Source organism: Myxocyprinus asiaticus, chromosome 3 (genome assembly GCF_019703515.2).
Source record: "Myxocyprinus asiaticus isolate MX2 ecotype Aquarium Trade chromosome 3, UBuf_Myxa_2, whole genome shotgun sequence".
Taxonomy (NCBI): domain Eukaryota; kingdom Metazoa; phylum Chordata; class Actinopteri; order Cypriniformes; family Catostomidae; genus Myxocyprinus; species Myxocyprinus asiaticus.
The window spans coordinates 18,009,000-18,028,701 of record NC_059346.1 but is presented as its reverse complement, the minus strand read 5'-3'; the positions used below and the strand labels follow the sequence as shown (position 1 = coordinate 18,028,701).

Below are 19,702 nucleotides of genomic sequence, written 5' to 3'. Positions count from 1 at the left end.
ACAATATCTGTGTATTTAAAGTTAAATGTCACTTAGATTTTAAAGAAACCTCCACAACAACAGCTTTTCCTGAAGTTTGCTAGTTGCCGCAACTGCTGATGAGTTAAAATGCTGTTCTGTTAGAGTTCAAAGGTCAATGTGTATTAGTCACGACTGGTCTTGCATTTAAATGATTCTGTTGACTGTGCATAAGATATCCGAGACAGAGACAAAAGATGGTATATAATGGTATATACTAGGGGTCGACTGATATGTTTTTTTCAGAGACCGATAACCAATATTTTGGGCTGATATACATTTGCAGTAAAAATACAATTTTAAATCAATAGTCAAAAAGACTCTTAAGAACTGGGCAAGGATAAGGACATTGTGGCCCAAAGACAACCAAAGTAGTGGACTATGGGGTCTTCTACCATTTATATACACAGGAAAGATACTATATGGGGATTCAGGGGTAACCCCTGAGAGAAAATGTATATAAAAGTCTAAATGAACCATTTTCCTTAAAATGCAAATCTACCGGGGCCTGGGTAGCTCAGTGGTAAAAGACGCTGGCTACCACCCTTGGAGTTCGCTAGTTCAGTAGTTCGAATCCCAGGGCGTGCTGAGTGACTCCAGCCAGGTCTCCTAAGCAACCAATTGGCCCAGTTGCTAGGGAGGGTAGAGTCACATGGGGTAACCTCCGTGGTCCCTATAATGTGGTTCGTTCTCGCTGGGGCGCGTGGTGAGTTGAGTGCAGATGCCACGGTGGATGGCGTGAAGCCTCCACACGCGCTATGTCTCCGTGGCAACGTGCTCAACAAGCCACGTGATAAGATGCGCGGGTTGATGGTCTCAGACGCGGAGGCAACTGGGATTCATCCTCCGCCACCCGGATTTAGGCGAATCACTACGCGACCACGAGGACTTAAAAGCGCACTGGGAATTGGGCATTCCAAATTGGGTGAAAAAAAAAAAAAAAATTAAAAATGCAAATCTACCAAAAACAAACAAACAATGTACATCTAAATAGTGCAGTTTAAAATACTGTTTGCTATCATTAAGTATAAAGGGTCTGACTATCAAATAATGGAAATGTTTTTCATCATAATCAGAGAACTCGTAATTTAAAAGTTTTGGTTGTCTTTCTTGCCATCCATGCAAATTTGCGCAAAATTTGAACAAAAATCTCTGTTTATTATAAATAGGCATAATAAATTCTGAACAGGCTGATTAATAAATCTAATTTTAGACAAAAAAAAAAAATATATATATATATATATATATATTTTCTAGTCTAAAGGCGCTCTGGAACCATGATAAATTGTCCTGTCATAAACCTTGCTTAGCTGAACCGTCGGAGTCATATCAGACACATGAAGATTGTTTCTGCTTCATTTTCATTTTCTGCAGTGCATTTTAACGAAAGGTATTTCTCTGCTACGGTTTACTGTCGTTAAAATAACCACGTCTGCAGCTCTACTATTCGGCACCTCATGTCGCGGGCCGGTGGAGAGAGGCAACGTGTGCGGAGCGTGAAAGGGCATTAATAAAATGTGTTCAGTGCTAGAGAAAAATATTCAAGAATATAGCACTGAAAGATCAGTGCTATCTACGCCCCGGTGCGCTTGCGGTGTACACAACTCCGTTGTTTTGTCATGCTGCTAACCTGAAGTGTAGAAATTGTGAGATGGGGCAACCGTTGTCATGATGTCTTGTGGTCCAAATGGAACAAATCCGGGGTTCAGACCTGTACCGTGGTCCGCTAATTGGTGACCACTGGCATAGAGTATTGTGATGTTTATTGCAACTTCAGTATCTGCATTCTTACCTTTGAAAACAGCTTGTCCTCTCGGTGATGCATCTTTCTCTTGCTGCTTTCCTCTTTCCCACCGTTCCCACACGAATACGGAGTACAGTGTTGATTGACCATTTACTCGTGACATATAACTAATCCGATAATACTGTGGGCGGGATATTGAGCCAGACTACAAGCAGTAACCTTTCAGAGAGAGGCGGCGACATCAGAGCCAACGGAGCACATTTAAAAATGTATCGGCAATAAGATCAGCTAAAATAACGATTCCAATAATTAGAAAAATGATGAATATCGGATCAGATTATCGGCCAGGCCGATAATTGACCCCTAGTATATACATGTGGGTGCGAAGATAATTAAGAGAAATAGAGAGAGAACTATAGTGAGTCACATTTTATTGAAATACAGTAAAAGACACGAGAATAGTCATTACCTGTAGTAAATATCCTTGTATGCATATTATCTGTGAATTGAAAGGGTGTGAGAGCTTTGAAGAGGTGTGTCTTTAGGCTTTGTTTGTTTTGGGGCATTAGCTTTTGTGGCAATCATTAGGCGCTTTCCCACTGAAGGAACTAAAGCCCATTTTAGGTACTTTTACTCGAAACTACTCCTTTTCGTCGCTTTCCGAAATGAGGAACTATAGTTCTTCTTAGCCTCTGACTTGCACAGAACGGGGGCTACAAGGACGCAAGCCCCTGCCCCTTTCGTTCACAAATGTAAAGGTGCCCTTTTAAGCAGAGGTTCCTTTAAGAGCGCGGAGATGCCTACAATATTGTGGAGATTTAAGCGGAGGTGTCCCCCACCCCCCTGCCCCTGCTAAGGTCTGTGTACGTCACTGCTCTTAGCCGTTTAGAGATACTTTTATTTTAAGCTCCTACTCAGGTACTTTTTGGGAGAAGAGGGACTGTGGGAGGGGCTGCAGCCTGTGATTGGTCAAACATGTATGATGCACAAAGCAATGAGAAACACGAAGAGTCGGCAGCTGTGGTGAGTAAATAAACTTGTAGCTGATAGCCTGCTTCTCAGAGGATTGTGCTAATTTTCCGATTCCCTTAACAGAAATAACATAAAACCAAAAGAGTATCCAACGAGTATTGCCTGTTTCACATATTATGAGTGTGTGAGGAGTGAGCAGAGCTTCTGCGTGACTTTAACGGTTTGAGTTTTCATCACATCTGTACTGTCTATACTGAAAATAAAGTGATTTCTGGATTACTACATTGAATTTTTCCTGGGATAACGGATGTACATGATAAGATGTTTTGCGAGACTGGTTATTTGAAATCTATAATAAACGTAACCTTAATTAAATCTAATTTACATGAGAAAAGTGTTGCGTGCCTGTTACTGCGTGGCTAACTTGCATCAAGATGTCTTTTTTTAAGCCAACGAGTGAGTAGCTCAGTACAGTATTTCATGTTGAGTCATAAAAGCATTGTAAAAGATTGTGTTGATAAATAGGTTTATAGTGAATTTTCAACATGTTTTCCAGTGAGTTCAGCGTGTGCTGTGTGGTTAAAATGATCTCATCTCTACTCTCACTGCATCTTCAAGGACGCAGCACCATTTGGCTCACGCACCGATTATAAAGACTGTAACCTGAAGATACAGTTTGTGTAAAACAGCCCTAACAAAATTGTAGCTCCAATCCTGACATCCTCCATCGGTGTTGTTGATTTTGTTGTTGTTGCTGCTATTGAATCGTGCGTGCAAACAACATCAGAAGAAAAATGGCCGACAATGACATCAGTATGGGGGTTACTTTTGTGTGTTCGAATGCAAGAGGGAAAAGTTCACAATTCATCTTAAGAGTTCTTATCATGAAAGTTTCTAGAAATCAAGAAAGGGGAAAGTACTGGGACTGTATGTGGGAAAGGGGCTATTGGGACTTCCATACCACCAAAGAGAAGCAAAGATTTCTGGACCTGGACTGTCAGGATCCCTTCATCTAGAGAGATGAGGGGACTAGTCAATCAGAAGTGGCTGACCATAGTAATGGATGATTATGGTGGTGGGCTGGACCAATGACAGCAGTGCAGGAACAGTATCTTCAATTAATTTCTAGATGACACAGGCAAGTAATGCTAAGAGATATGAGCAGACATGTAACATGCAAGAAATTCTGGATGTTGAATACAAGTTAAGCAGGAGCATCTTGGATGGGTTCAAAGAGAAGTAATGTAGATACTGGCAGTCCAGCAAAGAGGGTGACGTTGAGGTTTAGCCAGTCTGGACAAGGAGCTGCGTGGAACAGTTGTTGAGGAAAGGCCTTATTTTCCTATTGAAATGTCAGGACCTGACACTTATAAATGTGGTCCACAATGAGGTGCTCATAAACTTGGAGAACACCCAGAATTTTCAACTAGTTTAGACTTTTGATTCTACTCTAGACCTGAGATGGTAAATTCCTAGCTGTGACTCAAAATTAATGTGTTTAGTGAGCAGAAAGAAGAGGTGGAGGAAATCATAGTACAATACCCTGCTGGAAAATGTTGTTTCATCTTCATTTCCATGTTGCACGAAATTGGAGGTGATTGAATAGGTAGCACTGTAGAACAATACCTGTTCTCAAATGTCCATATTCAGAGAAAATCGCTCTATGTAATATGAATAATGCAGACAGTATTAATTTCTTTCCACCCTTGAAATCATCCACCACAGTCAGAAGGAAGTTGGGCTGGTGGTGCTGGTCTCTTGCATCATACAAGGCCAAAAGTATGTGGACACCTGAACACCTGAATGTATCCATTTCAAAACCATGGGTATTAATAGAGAGTTGGTCCTCCCTTTGCTGCTCTAATAGCTTCTAGTGTTCTGGAAAAGATTTCCACTAGATGCTGGAACATGGCTGCAGGGATTTGCTCCCATTCAGACAGAAGAGCATCAGTGAGGTCAGGCACTGAAGTTGGAGGATGGGCCTGGTTCACAGATGCCATTCCAATTCATCCCAGAGGTGTTCAGTGGGGTTCAGGTCTGAGCTCTGTGCCGGTCAGTCAGGTTCTTCCAAACCATTTTACTTATGGCATTCTATGACGGACGCCACATTGAAAGTCACTAAGTTCTTTGGGACACCCCACTGAACTAAAAATGCTTGTCCAAGGAGATTGGATGGCTGTAAGCTTGATTTTATGCACCTGTTAGTACTGGGTGTAGTTGAAATATCCAGACCCGTTAAGAGGAAGAGATTTTTAATGAAGATGCCATAGATTTTGTCCATACAGTGCTCATAAATGAATGTTTAGCTAGACCATCTATCTATGAGATTAATTACAAATGAGAAACTAATGTTTAATAAAGTGATCTTTAATAAACCGGAGCTCAGCAGGTCTCAGCACTGCTCACACATATCAACATTATACTCTGTGGAAGAATGTCCTTCCTACTGTTAACAGGTTTGACTTTTAGAGTTTAAGTGTTTGTGTGTATGTGTGTCTGTCTGTTGTATTCTCACCTCTCTGTGAGCTGTCAGTCTTGATTAATTGGTCACAGCTAAACAGCCTTGCGGCCCAGCACTCCAGGACGCATGCTAATTAAAATAGTGATTGAATGCATGTGTGTGTATGTTGTATAATGAATCCGATCACAGTGCTAAAAAAAGAGATGGACTGGAACAGGGCTGATTTTCTGTCCTGTCTGTGTTTATGGCCTTGAGCTGGAGGTTATAATGGATGCTAGGGAACATGACTTTAACTGCAACTTTTGCTTTGAATTCTGTAAAGACAGCATTTTCAACCGAGGGTCCATAAAGGTACTGTGTAGGTTCAGTGGACTGATATATATATATACAGAAGGTTTAATATACTGTAAAAAAAAAAAAGTGGTAACCTGCAATTATTACCTTTAGGAGGTTTTTTACCTGATCTATCCCTTATAATGAGTTTTGTTGGTGTAACCTAATGTTTTCAGGTTGATTCAATGATGTTAATATTTTTAGGTCCAGTTAATTTAGATGTTACCACATGAACCACATTTGTTATGTTAACATTTTTTCAGTGTAAACTATATAACATGTACAGTACTGTGCAAAAGTCTTAGGCACATAAGATGTTTCACAATAACATTTGTCTTAAGATGGTTATTTATATCTTCAGCTTTAGTGTGTCAATAGGAAATATAAATTTTAGACTCCCAATCATTCCTTTTGGAAATAGAATAAAATAGAACAGGGAGCCCTGCAGCAAATGGCAGGGCCCCCACAGAGCCCCCCACTGAACATCGAGTCAGTTTGGGATTACATGAAGAGACAAAAGCAATTGAGACAGCCAAAATAGGTAGAAGAACTGTGGCAAATTCTCCAAGAAGCTTAGAACATCCTATCTGCCAAAAACCAAGAAAAACTGTGTGCAGGTGTACCTAGGACAATTGGTGCTGTTTTGAAGGCAAAGGTGGTCACAACAAATATTGATTTAGCTTTTTTATCTTTACTGGACTTTGTATGATGTTAATTGATAAATGAAAACTATTTATGGCATTATTTTTATAATATTTTGGCACTATGCAACATTTTTCACAAGTGCGTAAAACCTTTGCAAAGTACTATATTTCTAAATGTGGTTCATTTGTTCTATAGCTTTTTAAAATTTATGTTTGAAAGAAACAGCCTCTTATATCATATTTGGCTGATTTAGTTGTTTCAAAAGAGGGTAAACCATGATTAAACAAATGTAAATCTCTCTCTGTTGGTAAATACAGTGTTTGCGATGAATCCAGGACATTGCGAAGGATGTAAAGGTAGTTAACTGAGAAACTAGTTCAAATCTAAGTTTGTAATAATGAAGGAAAAACATATACAGTAATGTATAATGGAAGTCTGTGGGACAAAGGTTTAAAATATGAAACTGTTGCACTGTTGCCACACATGTTGATAGAGCTTAAAGGGAGAGTTCACCCAAAAATTACAATTCTGTTATTATTTAATCCCACTCATGTTGTTCCAAACTTGTATTACTTTCTTCTGTGAAACACAAAAGGCGATTGTTAGAATGTTAGCCCCAGTCACCATTCACTTTCATTGCTTCTTTTTTTTTTTTTCATATAGTGAAAGTAAATGGTGACTGAGGCTAACATTCTGCAATTCTACATCATTTGAGTATTCATTTGTCACTTACTGTAATTCATAATGGAGAATCTCTGACAAAAAAAAGAGTAAAAGAAGCTATCTATGTCAAAGAGGACAAACCTTCACTCACTGGGGTGGGTCTCTGCAGGGGGTCTGATATGCACTGCAGTAGTTTTGATCTGTTGTGCAGGAGACCCAATTTGTTGTTTAAAGAATATGATCTCCACTGCAGTATATCTAAACTGGATCTGATCTATAGCGGAGTGGATTTAATATGTATGGATGTTTAATATGCACACACACATGCACAAATATACATATACAGAAAATATGCACATATAATATGTACAATATGTGCAAAATATGTGTTCTGCATTAGCATCATTAGTCCAGAGTTGCTGTAAATACATTTAACATTTCTCCTTCAATGCCTTCCCTCCTTTCATCCTTTCAATTTGCGCTGCATCAGCAGTTCCTCTGTGAGAGAAATGAAGCAGCACTTGCTCCATCATTCTGGCCCAGTTCTGCCCTGTTACTACTCTCACAGGCTCTATATAGCTGTTTTAGACCATGTTTGAATCTTTGTCTTTCTCTCTCTCAGGGTTTTCCATCTTACAGGCCATAATGGAGTCTGCAGTAATAAATAATTGGCAGGTGACGGCACGTTCAGTGGGCAACATTGTGGATCCGATGGAATATAGACGTATTATTGAAGAAATGGACCGACGGCAGGAGAAACGTTTCCTTATCGACTGTGAGGTTGAACGTATTAACAGTATTCTAGAGCAGGTACATTAAACATTCACATAACACATGCTTACACAAACATTTGGGGATTCAATTGAAGTATTACAGAGTCATGGAAAACATGGAAATATTAGGGAATATTAAAATCAAACCTAGAAAAGTCATGAAAATTTTTGTGATAAAAAAATCTTATTTTTTGTAGTTATGTTCAGTTCCAAAATATTACATAATCATAAATGACTGGAAAAGTCATGGAAATTCATTGGACAAAAGGCTTAAAAACCCTAATAGATTTTACAAATACACACACTCAGGCAATAAAACTTGTGAAATGTGGATAAATCTATCAATCTGCAGGGCTGAATGATTTATTGTTATATTTATATAGCGCTTTTCTGACACAACATTCAAAGAGCTTTACATACTGAACAGGGGATTCTCCTCACCCACCACCAGTGTGCAGCATCCACCTGGATGATGTGATGGCAGCCATAGTGTGCCAGTACGCTCACCACACACCAGCTGTTGGAGGAGAGGAGAGAGTACAGTTATACAGCCAATTCAGGGATGGGGATTATTAGGAGGCCATGACTGATAAGGGCCAATTGGGGGAATTTGGCCAGGACACCAGGGTTACACCCCTACTCTTTGTGAGAAGTGCCTTGGGATTTTTAGTGACTACAGAGTGTCAGGATCTCGGTTTAATGTCTCATCGAATGATGGTGCCTTTTTACAGTGTAGTGTCATTGTCACTATCAACCTTTTTCCTGACTTCTCCATGGGTGGCGCAATTACGGAGAGAGACTTCCTCTCGGATGCTCCACACTTCCGCTTAGTTGTTGTTATCAGCTAGACTAACGTTACTGGTGATTGCGAGCAGCAAATGCTACATCCGAAAACAGTAGTAAAGCCCACTGCTAATATTAGGCCATTTAACATGGACATGATTGTTAATTTGCAGAAAACGTGGGGCAGTTCTACGCACTGCTTGTGCACCTAAAACCCTGATGCATCCATATCTTATCGTTTAAAAAAAATAAGAGGTATCATACAAATTTATTTAGTACTACCTTGAAGAAGCTATTTGACAACTCACATATATTCCACAAGACAAAATGGTAACTGAATTTAAACAAATGATCCTGTTCAAATGTTTACTTTCCCTTGGTTCTAAAAGTTCCAAAAATGAAAATTCAGTCATTGTTTACTCACCCCTGTGTTGTTATAACTCCATATGATTTTCTTTCTTTTTCTTAACACCAAGGGAGAAATTGTGAAAAAAAAAAGAATTTTGCTCAGTGATGTCACACAATGGCAGTTTATGGTGACCACCTCTTCAAGCTTCAAAAGAACACAAAAGTATAATTCAGAAGTCTAATAAATTATTGTATGCGACTCAAATCTTGTTCTGAAGGAAATCTTCACCAACCGTTGATTTCCTGTGCGCGTTCATGAGACAGACTGCACGCAAGCTTTAGAGCTATTGGCATGAGAGCAAACCCTTTAATATGGTGTGTTGCTTTCTCGATGATTAATGTCTGTTTGTGTAATAATTGTTTGAGTCCCTGCTTTGTCCTGAGCTGTGAAGCTGCCCACTTTCTTAATAAAAATACTGTACATTTTTTATTTATAAATTCCACATAGCTTATTCTAGCCATATAATTTCATATTGCATGTGTAATTATGCGTAGACTTGTCATGTCATGTATACACTTTAACACAATATTCACAACAATGAAACCTAAAATTCAAAATACAATCCCCACATCTCAACAATTAAAGGAATGTTCCGGGTTCAATGCAAGTTAAGCTCAATCAGCAGCATTTGTGGCATAATATTGATTATCACAAAAATCTATTTTGACTTGTCTATTTCATTGTCCTTGTCAAAAAACTGTTACAGTGAGGCACTTCAAATGGAAGTGAATGGGGAAAATGAAAGTGAATGTGGCCAATTTTTGGAGGGTTTAAACAAAGAAATGTTAAGCTTATAATTCTATAAAAGCACTTGCATTAAATATTCTGTTAAAACTCATGTATTATTTGAGCTGTGAAGTTGTTTAAATAGTAATTTTTATGGTCGTTTTTAGGGTTTGTTGACATTACGACATCATGGCAAAGAAGTTGTAAAATTGGCTATAACTTTACACAGATGCAGTTAGTAAGCGATTGTATCACATTAAAATCATGTAAACACGCATATTGTTTACATCTTGTGTCTATACTTTTGAAACAGTATTTTAACATTCACAAATTGGTCCCATTCACTTCCATTTTAAGTGTCTCACTGTAACCTCGATTTTTTTTTAAGAAAAGGAGGGACGAGTCAAAATTTAGGCTATTTTTGTGGTAATCAACAATATGCCACAAATGTTGTCGATTGATCTGAACATACATTGAACCAGGAATATTCCTTTAAGTGCTTGTATTATGTAAAAAGTGCAGTGTAGCTGAATGTGACACTTGTCTGATTTACCTCCGTGCTCGTGGGGAAAATGAACATTCGGAAAACACCCCGCTTACATTTTCACGTGTTGCGCAAAGACATGGATCGGTTTCTTTCAGCTCGTTGTTGAAAATGCATTTTTGCGTTATTTTGGCTATTTGCGCTGATTGACAGGACAACATAGAGTGCATGACGTCATTGCCATGGTAACCAGACACATTTCAGCTGATTTGCTGAAGACTAAAATGAATGTACAGGTGCATCTCAATAAATTAGAATGTCGTGGAAAAGTTCATTTATTTCAGTAGTTCAACTCAAATTGTGAAACTCGTGTATTAAATAAATTCAATGCACACAGACTGAAGTAGTTTAAGTCTTTGGTTCTTTTAATTGTGATGATTTTGGCTCACATTTAACAAAAACCCACCAATTCACTATCTCAAAAAATTAGAATACATCATAAGACCAATTAAAAAAACATTTTTAGTGAATTGTTGGCCTTCTGGAAAGTATGTTCATTTACTGTACATGTACTCAATACTTGGTAGGGGCTCCTTTTGCTTTAATTACTGCCTCAATTCGGCGTGGCATGGAGGTGATCAGTTTGTGGCACTGCTGAGGTGGTATGGAAGCCCAGGTTTCTTTGATAGTGGCCTTCAGCTCATCTGCATTTTTTGGTCTCTTGTTTCTCATTTTCCTCTTGACAATACCCCTTAGATTCTCTATGGGGTTCAGGTCTGGTGAGTTTGCTGGCCAGTCAAGCACACCAACACCATGGTCATTTAACCAACTTTTGGTGCTTTTGGCAGTGTGGGCAGGTGCCAAATCCTGCTGGAAAATGAAATCAGCATCTTTAAAAAGCTGGTCAGCAGAAGGAAGCATGAAGTGCTCCAAAATTTCTTGGTAAACGGGTGCAGTGACTTTGGTTTTCAAAAAACACAATGGACCAACACCAGCAGATGACATTGCACCCCAAATCATCACAGACTGTGGAAACTTAACACTGGACTTCAAGCAACTTGGGCTATGAGCTTCTCCACCCTTCCTTCAGACTCTAGGACCTTGGTTTCCAAATGAAATACAAAACTTGCTCTCATCTGAAAAGAGGACTTTGGAACACTGGGCAACAGTCCAGTTCTTCTTCTCCTTAGCCCAGGTAAGACGCCTCTGACGTTGTCTGTGGTTCAGGAGTGGCTTAACAAGAGGAATACGACAACTGTAGCCAAATTCCTTGACATGTCTGTGTGTGGTGGCTCTTGATGCCTTGACCCCAGCCTCAGTCCATTCCTTGTGAAGTTCACCCAAATTCTTGAATCGATTTTGCTTGACAATCCTCATAAGGCTGCGGTTCTCTCGGTTGGTTGTGCATCTTTTTCTTCCACACTTTTTCCTTCCACTCAACTTTCTGTTAACATGCTTGGATACAGCACTCTGTGAACAGCCAGCTTCTTTGGCAATGAATGTTTGTGGCTTACCCTCCTTGTGAAGGGTGTCAATGATTGTCTTCTGGACAACTGTCAGATCAGCAGTCTTCCCCATGATTGTGTAGCCTAGTGAATCAAACTGAGAGACCATTTTGAAGGCTCAGGAAACCTTTGCAGGTGTTTTGAGTTGATTAGCTGATTGGCATGTCACCATATTCTAATTTTTTGAGATAGTGAATTGGTGGGTTTTTGTTAAATGTGAGCCAAAATCATCACAATTAAAAGAACCAAAGACTTAAACTACTTCAGTCTGTGTGCATTGAATTTATTTAATACACGAGTTTCACAATTTGAGTTGAATTACTGAAATAAATGAACTTTTCCACGACATTCTAATTTATTGAGATGCACCTGTATATCGTCAAATCAAAGTGCGACGCAACAAAATTGATTTTCTTCTTGCAAAGTTTACCAGAGACAATAGGCAGAAGGACAATGAGGAGATTTAATTTAAGAAGAATAAAATCAGTGACCCTACAAAAACCTGTACTGTCCTGTGTAATAAACCGGGATGTCTGGTCACCCAATCTATAATTAAATAATAAACAAAATATTTCGCTGCCCAAAATAACCTTTTCATTGTGCCTTTTATTGTGGAAAAAATTGTAAAATAACATATTTTTAGCAGCCCTTCAATGCTTTTAAAATAGAAAAAAATAAATAGGTGCTGTTTATCTGTTTTGCAGAGTTGCAGTCTGCTTTAGCAATAAAAAACTATTTCCCGACTATTTAAAAATGTACAGTTAATTCATCAAGGACCGGTTTAAGCTGACAACACTGCGTGGACCAGAAGAGACTACAGATGCCTACATGTGTGGATACATTACGCCTAAAAAGACTTAATAGCTCATTATTAATAATATTTTTCTGCATTTTTATTTTTATACAGTACTGTGCAAAAGTTTTAGGCACTTGTGAAAAATGTTTCATAGTGAGGATGTCTTTAAAAATAAAGCCATATAAAGTTTTCATTTATCAATTAACATCATACAAAGTCCAGTAAAGATAAAAAAGCTAAATCAATATTTAATGTGACTACCTTTGCCTTCAAAACAGCACCAATTCTCCTAGGTCACCTGGTCAGTTTTTCTTGGTTGTTGACAGATAGGATGTTCCAAGCTTCTTGGAGAGTTCGCAACAGTTCTTCTATCTATTTCGGCTGTCTCGATTGCTTCTGTCTCTTCATGTAATCCCAGACTGACTCTGTTCAGTGGAGGGGATCTGTGGGGGCCATGACATCTGTTGCAGTGCTCCCTGTTCTTCTATTCTATTCTATTTGCAAAAGGAATGTTCGGGAGTTTAAAATGTATATTTCCTATTGACACACTAAAACTGAAGATACATATATAACCATCTTAAGACAAATGTTTTTGTGAAACATCTTATGTGCCTAAGACTTTTGCACAGTACTGTATGTTGTTTTGGTAAACTGTGAGAGACCTGATATGGGTGACTTGACATAATTAAGTTCTTGACCACGACAAAACCACGATACGAGCACCGTCTTGGCTGCACAAACGCCGCATGCGATTTTACCAGTTATCAGGTCCTGTGCCATGCGAAACTGCTGTGTAGTTTCTAGTACATTGGCTACATGCTTGTCTTTATGTGTTTGTCGTGCCAGCCACCTCAGTAATCGATGTTATACAGCAGTCTCTGTAGCAGAGGTGGGGTCTGGATCTTATGGTCTTGGTCTCAAGACATCTCGAGACCATATAAATGTGGTCTGGGTCTCGTTACTCAGTATCTTGGTCTGGATCTCAGTCTCAGCCTATGGTCTTGATGGTCAAGACCGCTGTGTATTTACCAGTGCACTAAATGCAATTATTATTTCAGCCACTAGTTGGCGCTTTACCATTACTGAGAATTTGCAAGCACGGTACATCTGCCTCGGGCATACCGCATATGTCGGCAAGCACCATCTCTCATCACATGAATGTAAGTGCAAGAACTATGGTTTAACAACACAAAGCAAACATTAATGATTTATGATTACATCTGCCATGTAGAAGCTGTGAATTCACTCGAGGTAATCGCACGACCTGATAAGCTTTTTACGTTGCGAGGTGTTCTTTATTGGTGGGAGTAGGGCTGAATGATTATGACTAAAATCATAATTAAAGATTTTTTCCCCTGAATATTTTAATCGCTATTAATAAGATCTATTACTATAATTTTATTGCATGCCATATTTATGCAGCTACACATCCCAAACAAGCTGAGAACTGTGTTCCTGAATTAGTTCATTCTATTATTAATTAGTAGCCTAAATTAAGACAGTGACCAAACAGACAACTTTACAATGTTCAGACCAAAAAACAGAGCAATTTTTTTTTATGTCAAATACAATCAATAAATCAGCCACAATGCAGATAGAAATTACAGGGTGTGACACTAAAACATCCTCAGTGTAAAACATACACACCCACTCACACACACACACACACACACACAGAATGAACTGGTGAGACTTTAACACAATGGTTTTTTTTTCTTTTTGTTTTTTTTACATTTGTTCAATAAAACCAATAAATCAGCCACAATGCTAAACACACACACTCAGAAATGAAGGGTTGAGTTGATAACACACTCACAATGCAGAACACACACACATACACACACACACACACACAAACAACCACAAACACAGAACCAGGGCATCAATAAGTGGAGCCATTTTTTGGTCATTGCTGACATCACAAGTCATCTGTTGTTTTCCAGCTGATGCTGCAATCTGACACACTCACACACATATACACAGACACACAAACTTCATTCTTGGCAGCATGAAATAAAACGTATTTAAATTGTGATTAAATTATATACAGAAAGCGAGCAAAACGCGCTCCATTTATAATCACTGAAGCTGTCAATCACTTCAGTTAAACGCAAGCTCACTGAGTTCTGCATTCTCCCCAAAACTCTCATTATAAAGCTGTCGTAATTGCACAATACATTTCTTATTTACATAGTTTTTACTCCTTGCTTGAGAGTGCGGCAGTAAGCACGTACAGAACTCAGTCTGTGAGCAACGGCTGAACCGTTGACTTAATCGCCTCTGATTGGTCGTTGAATTTATGCGCTCAGCTGACATGTCTGTGATTTAAAAAAAAAAAAAAGAAACAGTATTATTTTGTTAGAATAATAATGCATATGAAACACATTTCTCAATTAACCATGCTTTGGGAAGTCATTCTAATTTCAATTAATTAGTTCTTTCAAAATGTGATTTTTCAATTATTGCGAATATTTCACATCAGCATTTTTCTTGCTTTGTTTCTTCACTGTTATTTTCAGTGCATAGCTTTATGCATAGTTGTTTGAATAGCTTAATAGTATACATAATTATTAATAGTGCACATGCAGTGAAAATCAGACTAATGCCATGCAGACTTCAATTGTTGTGCACTAGCCAATTCAAGTCACTTCGCTTTAGTTGTATTATTTTATATATATTTGGATTACGAAGGCATCTCGTAAAACTGGACTGTATTCTCTATATAGCAGTCTGGAAAATGTCAGAGCCTGCAGTGATAAAATTTGCATTTGAAAATTTTGAAGAAGATTCTGAAAATAAGAAATGGAGAGTAACCTGCAAAATATGTCTCACATTAATAAGTGAAGCATGTGGTACAACATCATCATTCAGTGGGTAAATTAGTAACATTGTCTTTGCGGAATTTATATAAATAAAATAAAATAGTCTACTCCTCTCTCGCCGTTGCTGGCATGCCAGCATTGGTTAGCATTGGTCAGCATTGCCATAGGTTGCTGACCCCTGATCGATCTATCTATCTATCGTGAGAGATCAGGCAAAGTTCTGTTTGTGGAAATAATCAGTACCTTTCTAAAATTCAAAAGTCGTTAGCAAATAAGCGGATAAAAATAGTGTTACTGCGAGAGGTGTGTGTGTTTAACTAGGGCACAGTGTCCTGTAACAGGGGAACAGTGAGAAAACTAAAAATACTCTCTTTCCTCTCATCCAGAAATACAGCTCTCAAAGGTACTGTTACATTCTCCCTTTCTGTTTGTCTCTATCACTCTTTCTCTTTCTGTTTTCCCTCTCGGTCTCTATATTTTTAGTCTTTTATACACACACACACACACACACACATATACACTCAGACAAAGTAGGAGAGAATTTGAATGTGAGTGTGTCACTGGGAGGTCACAGAGATAATGAAATCCACAAGTAAATCAATCAACATTCAAAGAAAGCTAATCGGAGCACAGCGCTTTCAGCAGACTGGCTGTCTGCTACTGTTTGAAAATCAATAACTGTGTGTGTGGATCATATCTTTATGTTGTGCACAAGAGTCAGCAAAACCTTACTGGCATGACACTAAAAGATTTTAATATTTCCAATGTATTCAAGTACCTGCATAGAATAGGAACAATAAATAATAACACACTCCAGTGATGTGTGTGTGGAATCAATGTAATACTAGCTCCATGATGCCAAACAAATTCAAGCAAGGAAATTAATACAGTTCATTAATTTTTGGATGATTCTGTAACCATGGGCTCTTTTGACCTGATTTATTTTTATTTTTTTCATGAAAAATATTTAAATACAAAATTCCATACATAGAATGTGGTGTTCTACTCTCTAGGTATTTTAACCTAACATTCTTTAATTTTTTTAGACATTCATTATTGCCATCTTACATTTTAAGTACCATGACATGGTAATAATGTGGTATTAATGACATTTTAAAACCTTTTAGGGAAATGCTGATTATTGTATCCGCTGATGGCTATTTTGAATACCTGGAAGTTTTTAATTTTGTATATTAATTGAAAATGAAATAATTTGGGGTATTTGGAGTAAAATTTAACATAAAAAGTTTAGCTTAAAACAATAATTTCACCCATAAAATACCTTATAAATGTCACTCATAGCCTAAAGGTTTTCCTCAGTAACTGTTTACTGTTTATGTAAATAAATAGCAATAAATTGCAATTAAGCCTTTTTCACTGCTGGGACTGCAAAATGCACATATACAGATTCAGCCTTCTGCAGTTTTTCAGGATTATGGCTATTCCATTTAATTTGTAATTTATTTTTAATTTCAGAACATGATCTAAGTAAACAATTAGATATAGTATTGAGTAACACACTCTTTTATTCTGTTATTTACAGGTTGTGATCTCAGGAAAGAACAGTCGAGGATATCATTACATCCTGGCTAATCTTGTGAGGAAATACACGCACACACATGAGCACTTACTTCACTTATACTCTTCTTCTGGCCACCTTTCTTTGACCATTGACACTGGTTTTCTGCAGGGATTTTCTAATATGAGTTTGGATAAGGTGTTCTCAGGTGGTGCTAACATAACCGGCTTCCAAATTATAAATCCTGAAAGTCCAATTGTGCAGCAGTTTCTCCAGCGCTGGGAACGACTCGACGAGAGAGAGTTTCCTGAATCTAGAAACACGCCTCTGAAGGTCTGTGTCCCTATTTATGTGCATTTATGATGTGTTTATTTATGTGTGTCATTTGTGACATATATATGCAGTGTGATTATGATTATATATTTTTTATGCTTGTGTGACTTAAATAGTCCATATGTCACATAATTGACCTTTTTGAGTTTTTTGTAATTAACATTTTTATTGATTCAAAAGTACACAACAGAGAAAAACACAACACATACGCATCGAATCAACATTTAACCCCCACTAATATCCCTCCACAATCACCAACCCCACCCTAACCCCCAACGAACACCCCTATGGTCACCCCTGTATAATAATACACACACACACACACAAAAAAGAAAAATTAAATATATAATAAACATACATAATTAAACTAAACTTCTCTCTCCCCATGCCCTCCCATAGAGTCCCCCAAAAATGCTAAATAATTACCCCATTTCCTGAAAAACAAGTCCCCAAACCCCAGCCTTCTATTTGCCACCTCCTCGAAAGCTGCCACCCTCCCCATCTCCACACACCACTCCGAAAATGATGGCACTCCTTCCGACTTCCAACCCCTTAAAATAAGGCCAAGCATGATACTGGTCAGAACCCAACTTTTTTATATGTTTATCCCCCAAATTTATGACCGCCCCATTGCCCAAAATGCAAAGTCTGGGGCAAAGTAAAATTTAAGTGCCCAAAATGTCACACAAACAACTCTGAACCTTTAACCAAAATTCTTGGATCTTAACACCCTCCCAAAAGACATGGGTTGTATCTCCAACTTCTGATTGGCATCATTAGCAGGTGGGTGTGTCTTTAAGACCAAGCCTATACAATCTAGAGGGGGTCCAATAGAATCTATGTAAAATCTTGAATTGCATGAGGCGCACCCTTGCATCTCTAGATGCAAACTTGATGTTTTTTAGAAACCTAGCCCACACTCCCTCCTCCAATACCAAATTTAAATCTTTCTCCCATTATCTCTTAAGAGAAGTTGCCTCATGACCTTTTCCAAAAGCAGTATTCACCTCTCCCAGATAAAATATCATCTGCGTAAAGCAAACGCTTATGTGCCATACCTCCTGCCACCACCCCTGGAAAATCATCTTCCCTTCTTATCGCAGCTGCTAATGGTTCCAGGGCAAGACAGAACAGTAATGGGGAAAGAGGGAAACCCTGCTGGGTGCCCCGTCCAGAGTAAAATAATCAGAAATTAATCCGTTTGTTTGTACCGCCGCTACCGGGTGTCTATCCAATGTCTATCTGCTACCAGGTGTCTTTCCAATCCATCCAATAAAAGTATTCCTGAACCTGTATATTTCCAAAATCTTTTTTTTTAATGATTTTTTTTTCACCCAATTTGGAATGCCCAATTCCCAATGCGCTTTTAAGTGCTCGTGGTCGTGTAGTGATTCGCCTCAATCCGGGTGGTGGAGGATGAATCACAGCTGCCTCTGCGTCTGAGACCGCCAACCCGCGCATCTTATCACGTAGCTTGTTGAGTGCGTTGCTACAGGGACATAGCGCGTGCTTCACGCCATCCACCGCGGCATCCACGCTCAACTCACCACGCGCCCCACCAGGAACGAGCCACATTATAGCGACCACGATGAGGTTACCCTATGTGACTCTACCCTCCCTAGCAACCGGGTCAATTTGGTTGCTTAGGAGACTTTGCTGGAGTCACTCAGCACGCCCTGGGATTCGAACTAGCGAACTCCAGGGGTGGTAGCCAGCGTCTTTTACCACTGAGCTACCCAGGGCCCCCTACATATTTCCAAAATCTTAAAAAGATAATCCCATTCTACCATATCAAACGCCTTTTCGGCATAAAGTGAGATGGCCGCGACCGGATTCTGATCATTCGCCACTGACCACATAATAGTGATGAAACGCCTATTGTTATCAGAAGAGCTGCAGTCCCGAATAAACCCCACCTGATCTATATGTATAAAGGATGGCATAACTTTACTTAATCGGTTAGCCAGAACTTTTGACAATATTTTAATATCTAGCTGGATCAGGGAAATTAGACAATAACTCTTACACTCGCTTGGATCTTTGTCTTTTTTAAGAATCAGACTGATCCGGGCTTGTGTCATGGTTGGCGGAAGCTTTCCATTCTTTAATGATTCCATATAAACTTCTAACAAAAGCAGAGCCAGTTCTGTAGCATAAGATCTAAAATACTCAGCGGCAAAGCCACCTGGCCCCAGAGCCTTGCCTGTAGGCGAGGCCTTAATTACCTCGCCAAGCTCCTCTAAGGTTATCTCAGAATCAAGAGAATTGTTTTGCTCAGTCGTCAGTTTAGGGAGTTCTAATGGTTCCAGAAAGTTTCTAATATCTTCATCAGTAGACGAAGACGTGGAACAATAGAGATCAAGATAAAATTCTTTAAAAGCATTATTAATATCAATTGGCGAGGTAAAATTTCACCACCAGATTTCACTGAGGGAATGGTAGAAAAAGACTCTCTTTGCTTTATATATCTAGCCAAAAGCTTCCCTTCTTTGTTCCCCGACTCAAAGCATGACTGTCTTGCCCTGAATAACTAAAACTCCACCTTCCGAGACAAAATAGTATTATATCTGTATTTTAATCGGGTCAATTCTTTGAGGCCATCAGACGACAATCACTCTGCCTTGGCACTTTTAATATTCCCTTCCAACTCCACGAGTTCTCGTGCTTTGGATATTTTGATGAATGAAGCATACTGTATGATCCGATCCCTAAGAAC

General features: G+C 38.8%; 1 protein-coding gene across 4 annotated transcripts in view; it reads left to right on the top strand.

The window, feature by feature from the left end:
* Nucleotides 1-19,702, top strand: part of gria3a (glutamate receptor, ionotropic, AMPA 3a) — an 81,904-nt gene that overhangs the window by 16,225 nt on the left and 45,977 nt on the right. For all 4 annotated transcript variants that reach the window (XM_051674570.1, XM_051674560.1, XM_051674587.1 and 1 more), the window contains exons 4-6: nucleotides 7,459-7,646; nucleotides 16,678-16,731; nucleotides 16,825-16,986. In XM_051674570.1, the coding sequence (XP_051530530.1) occupies nucleotides 7,459-7,646; nucleotides 16,678-16,731; nucleotides 16,825-16,986 (404 nt within the window). The remainder of the gene's footprint in view (nucleotides 1-7,458; nucleotides 7,647-16,677; nucleotides 16,732-16,824; nucleotides 16,987-19,702) is intronic.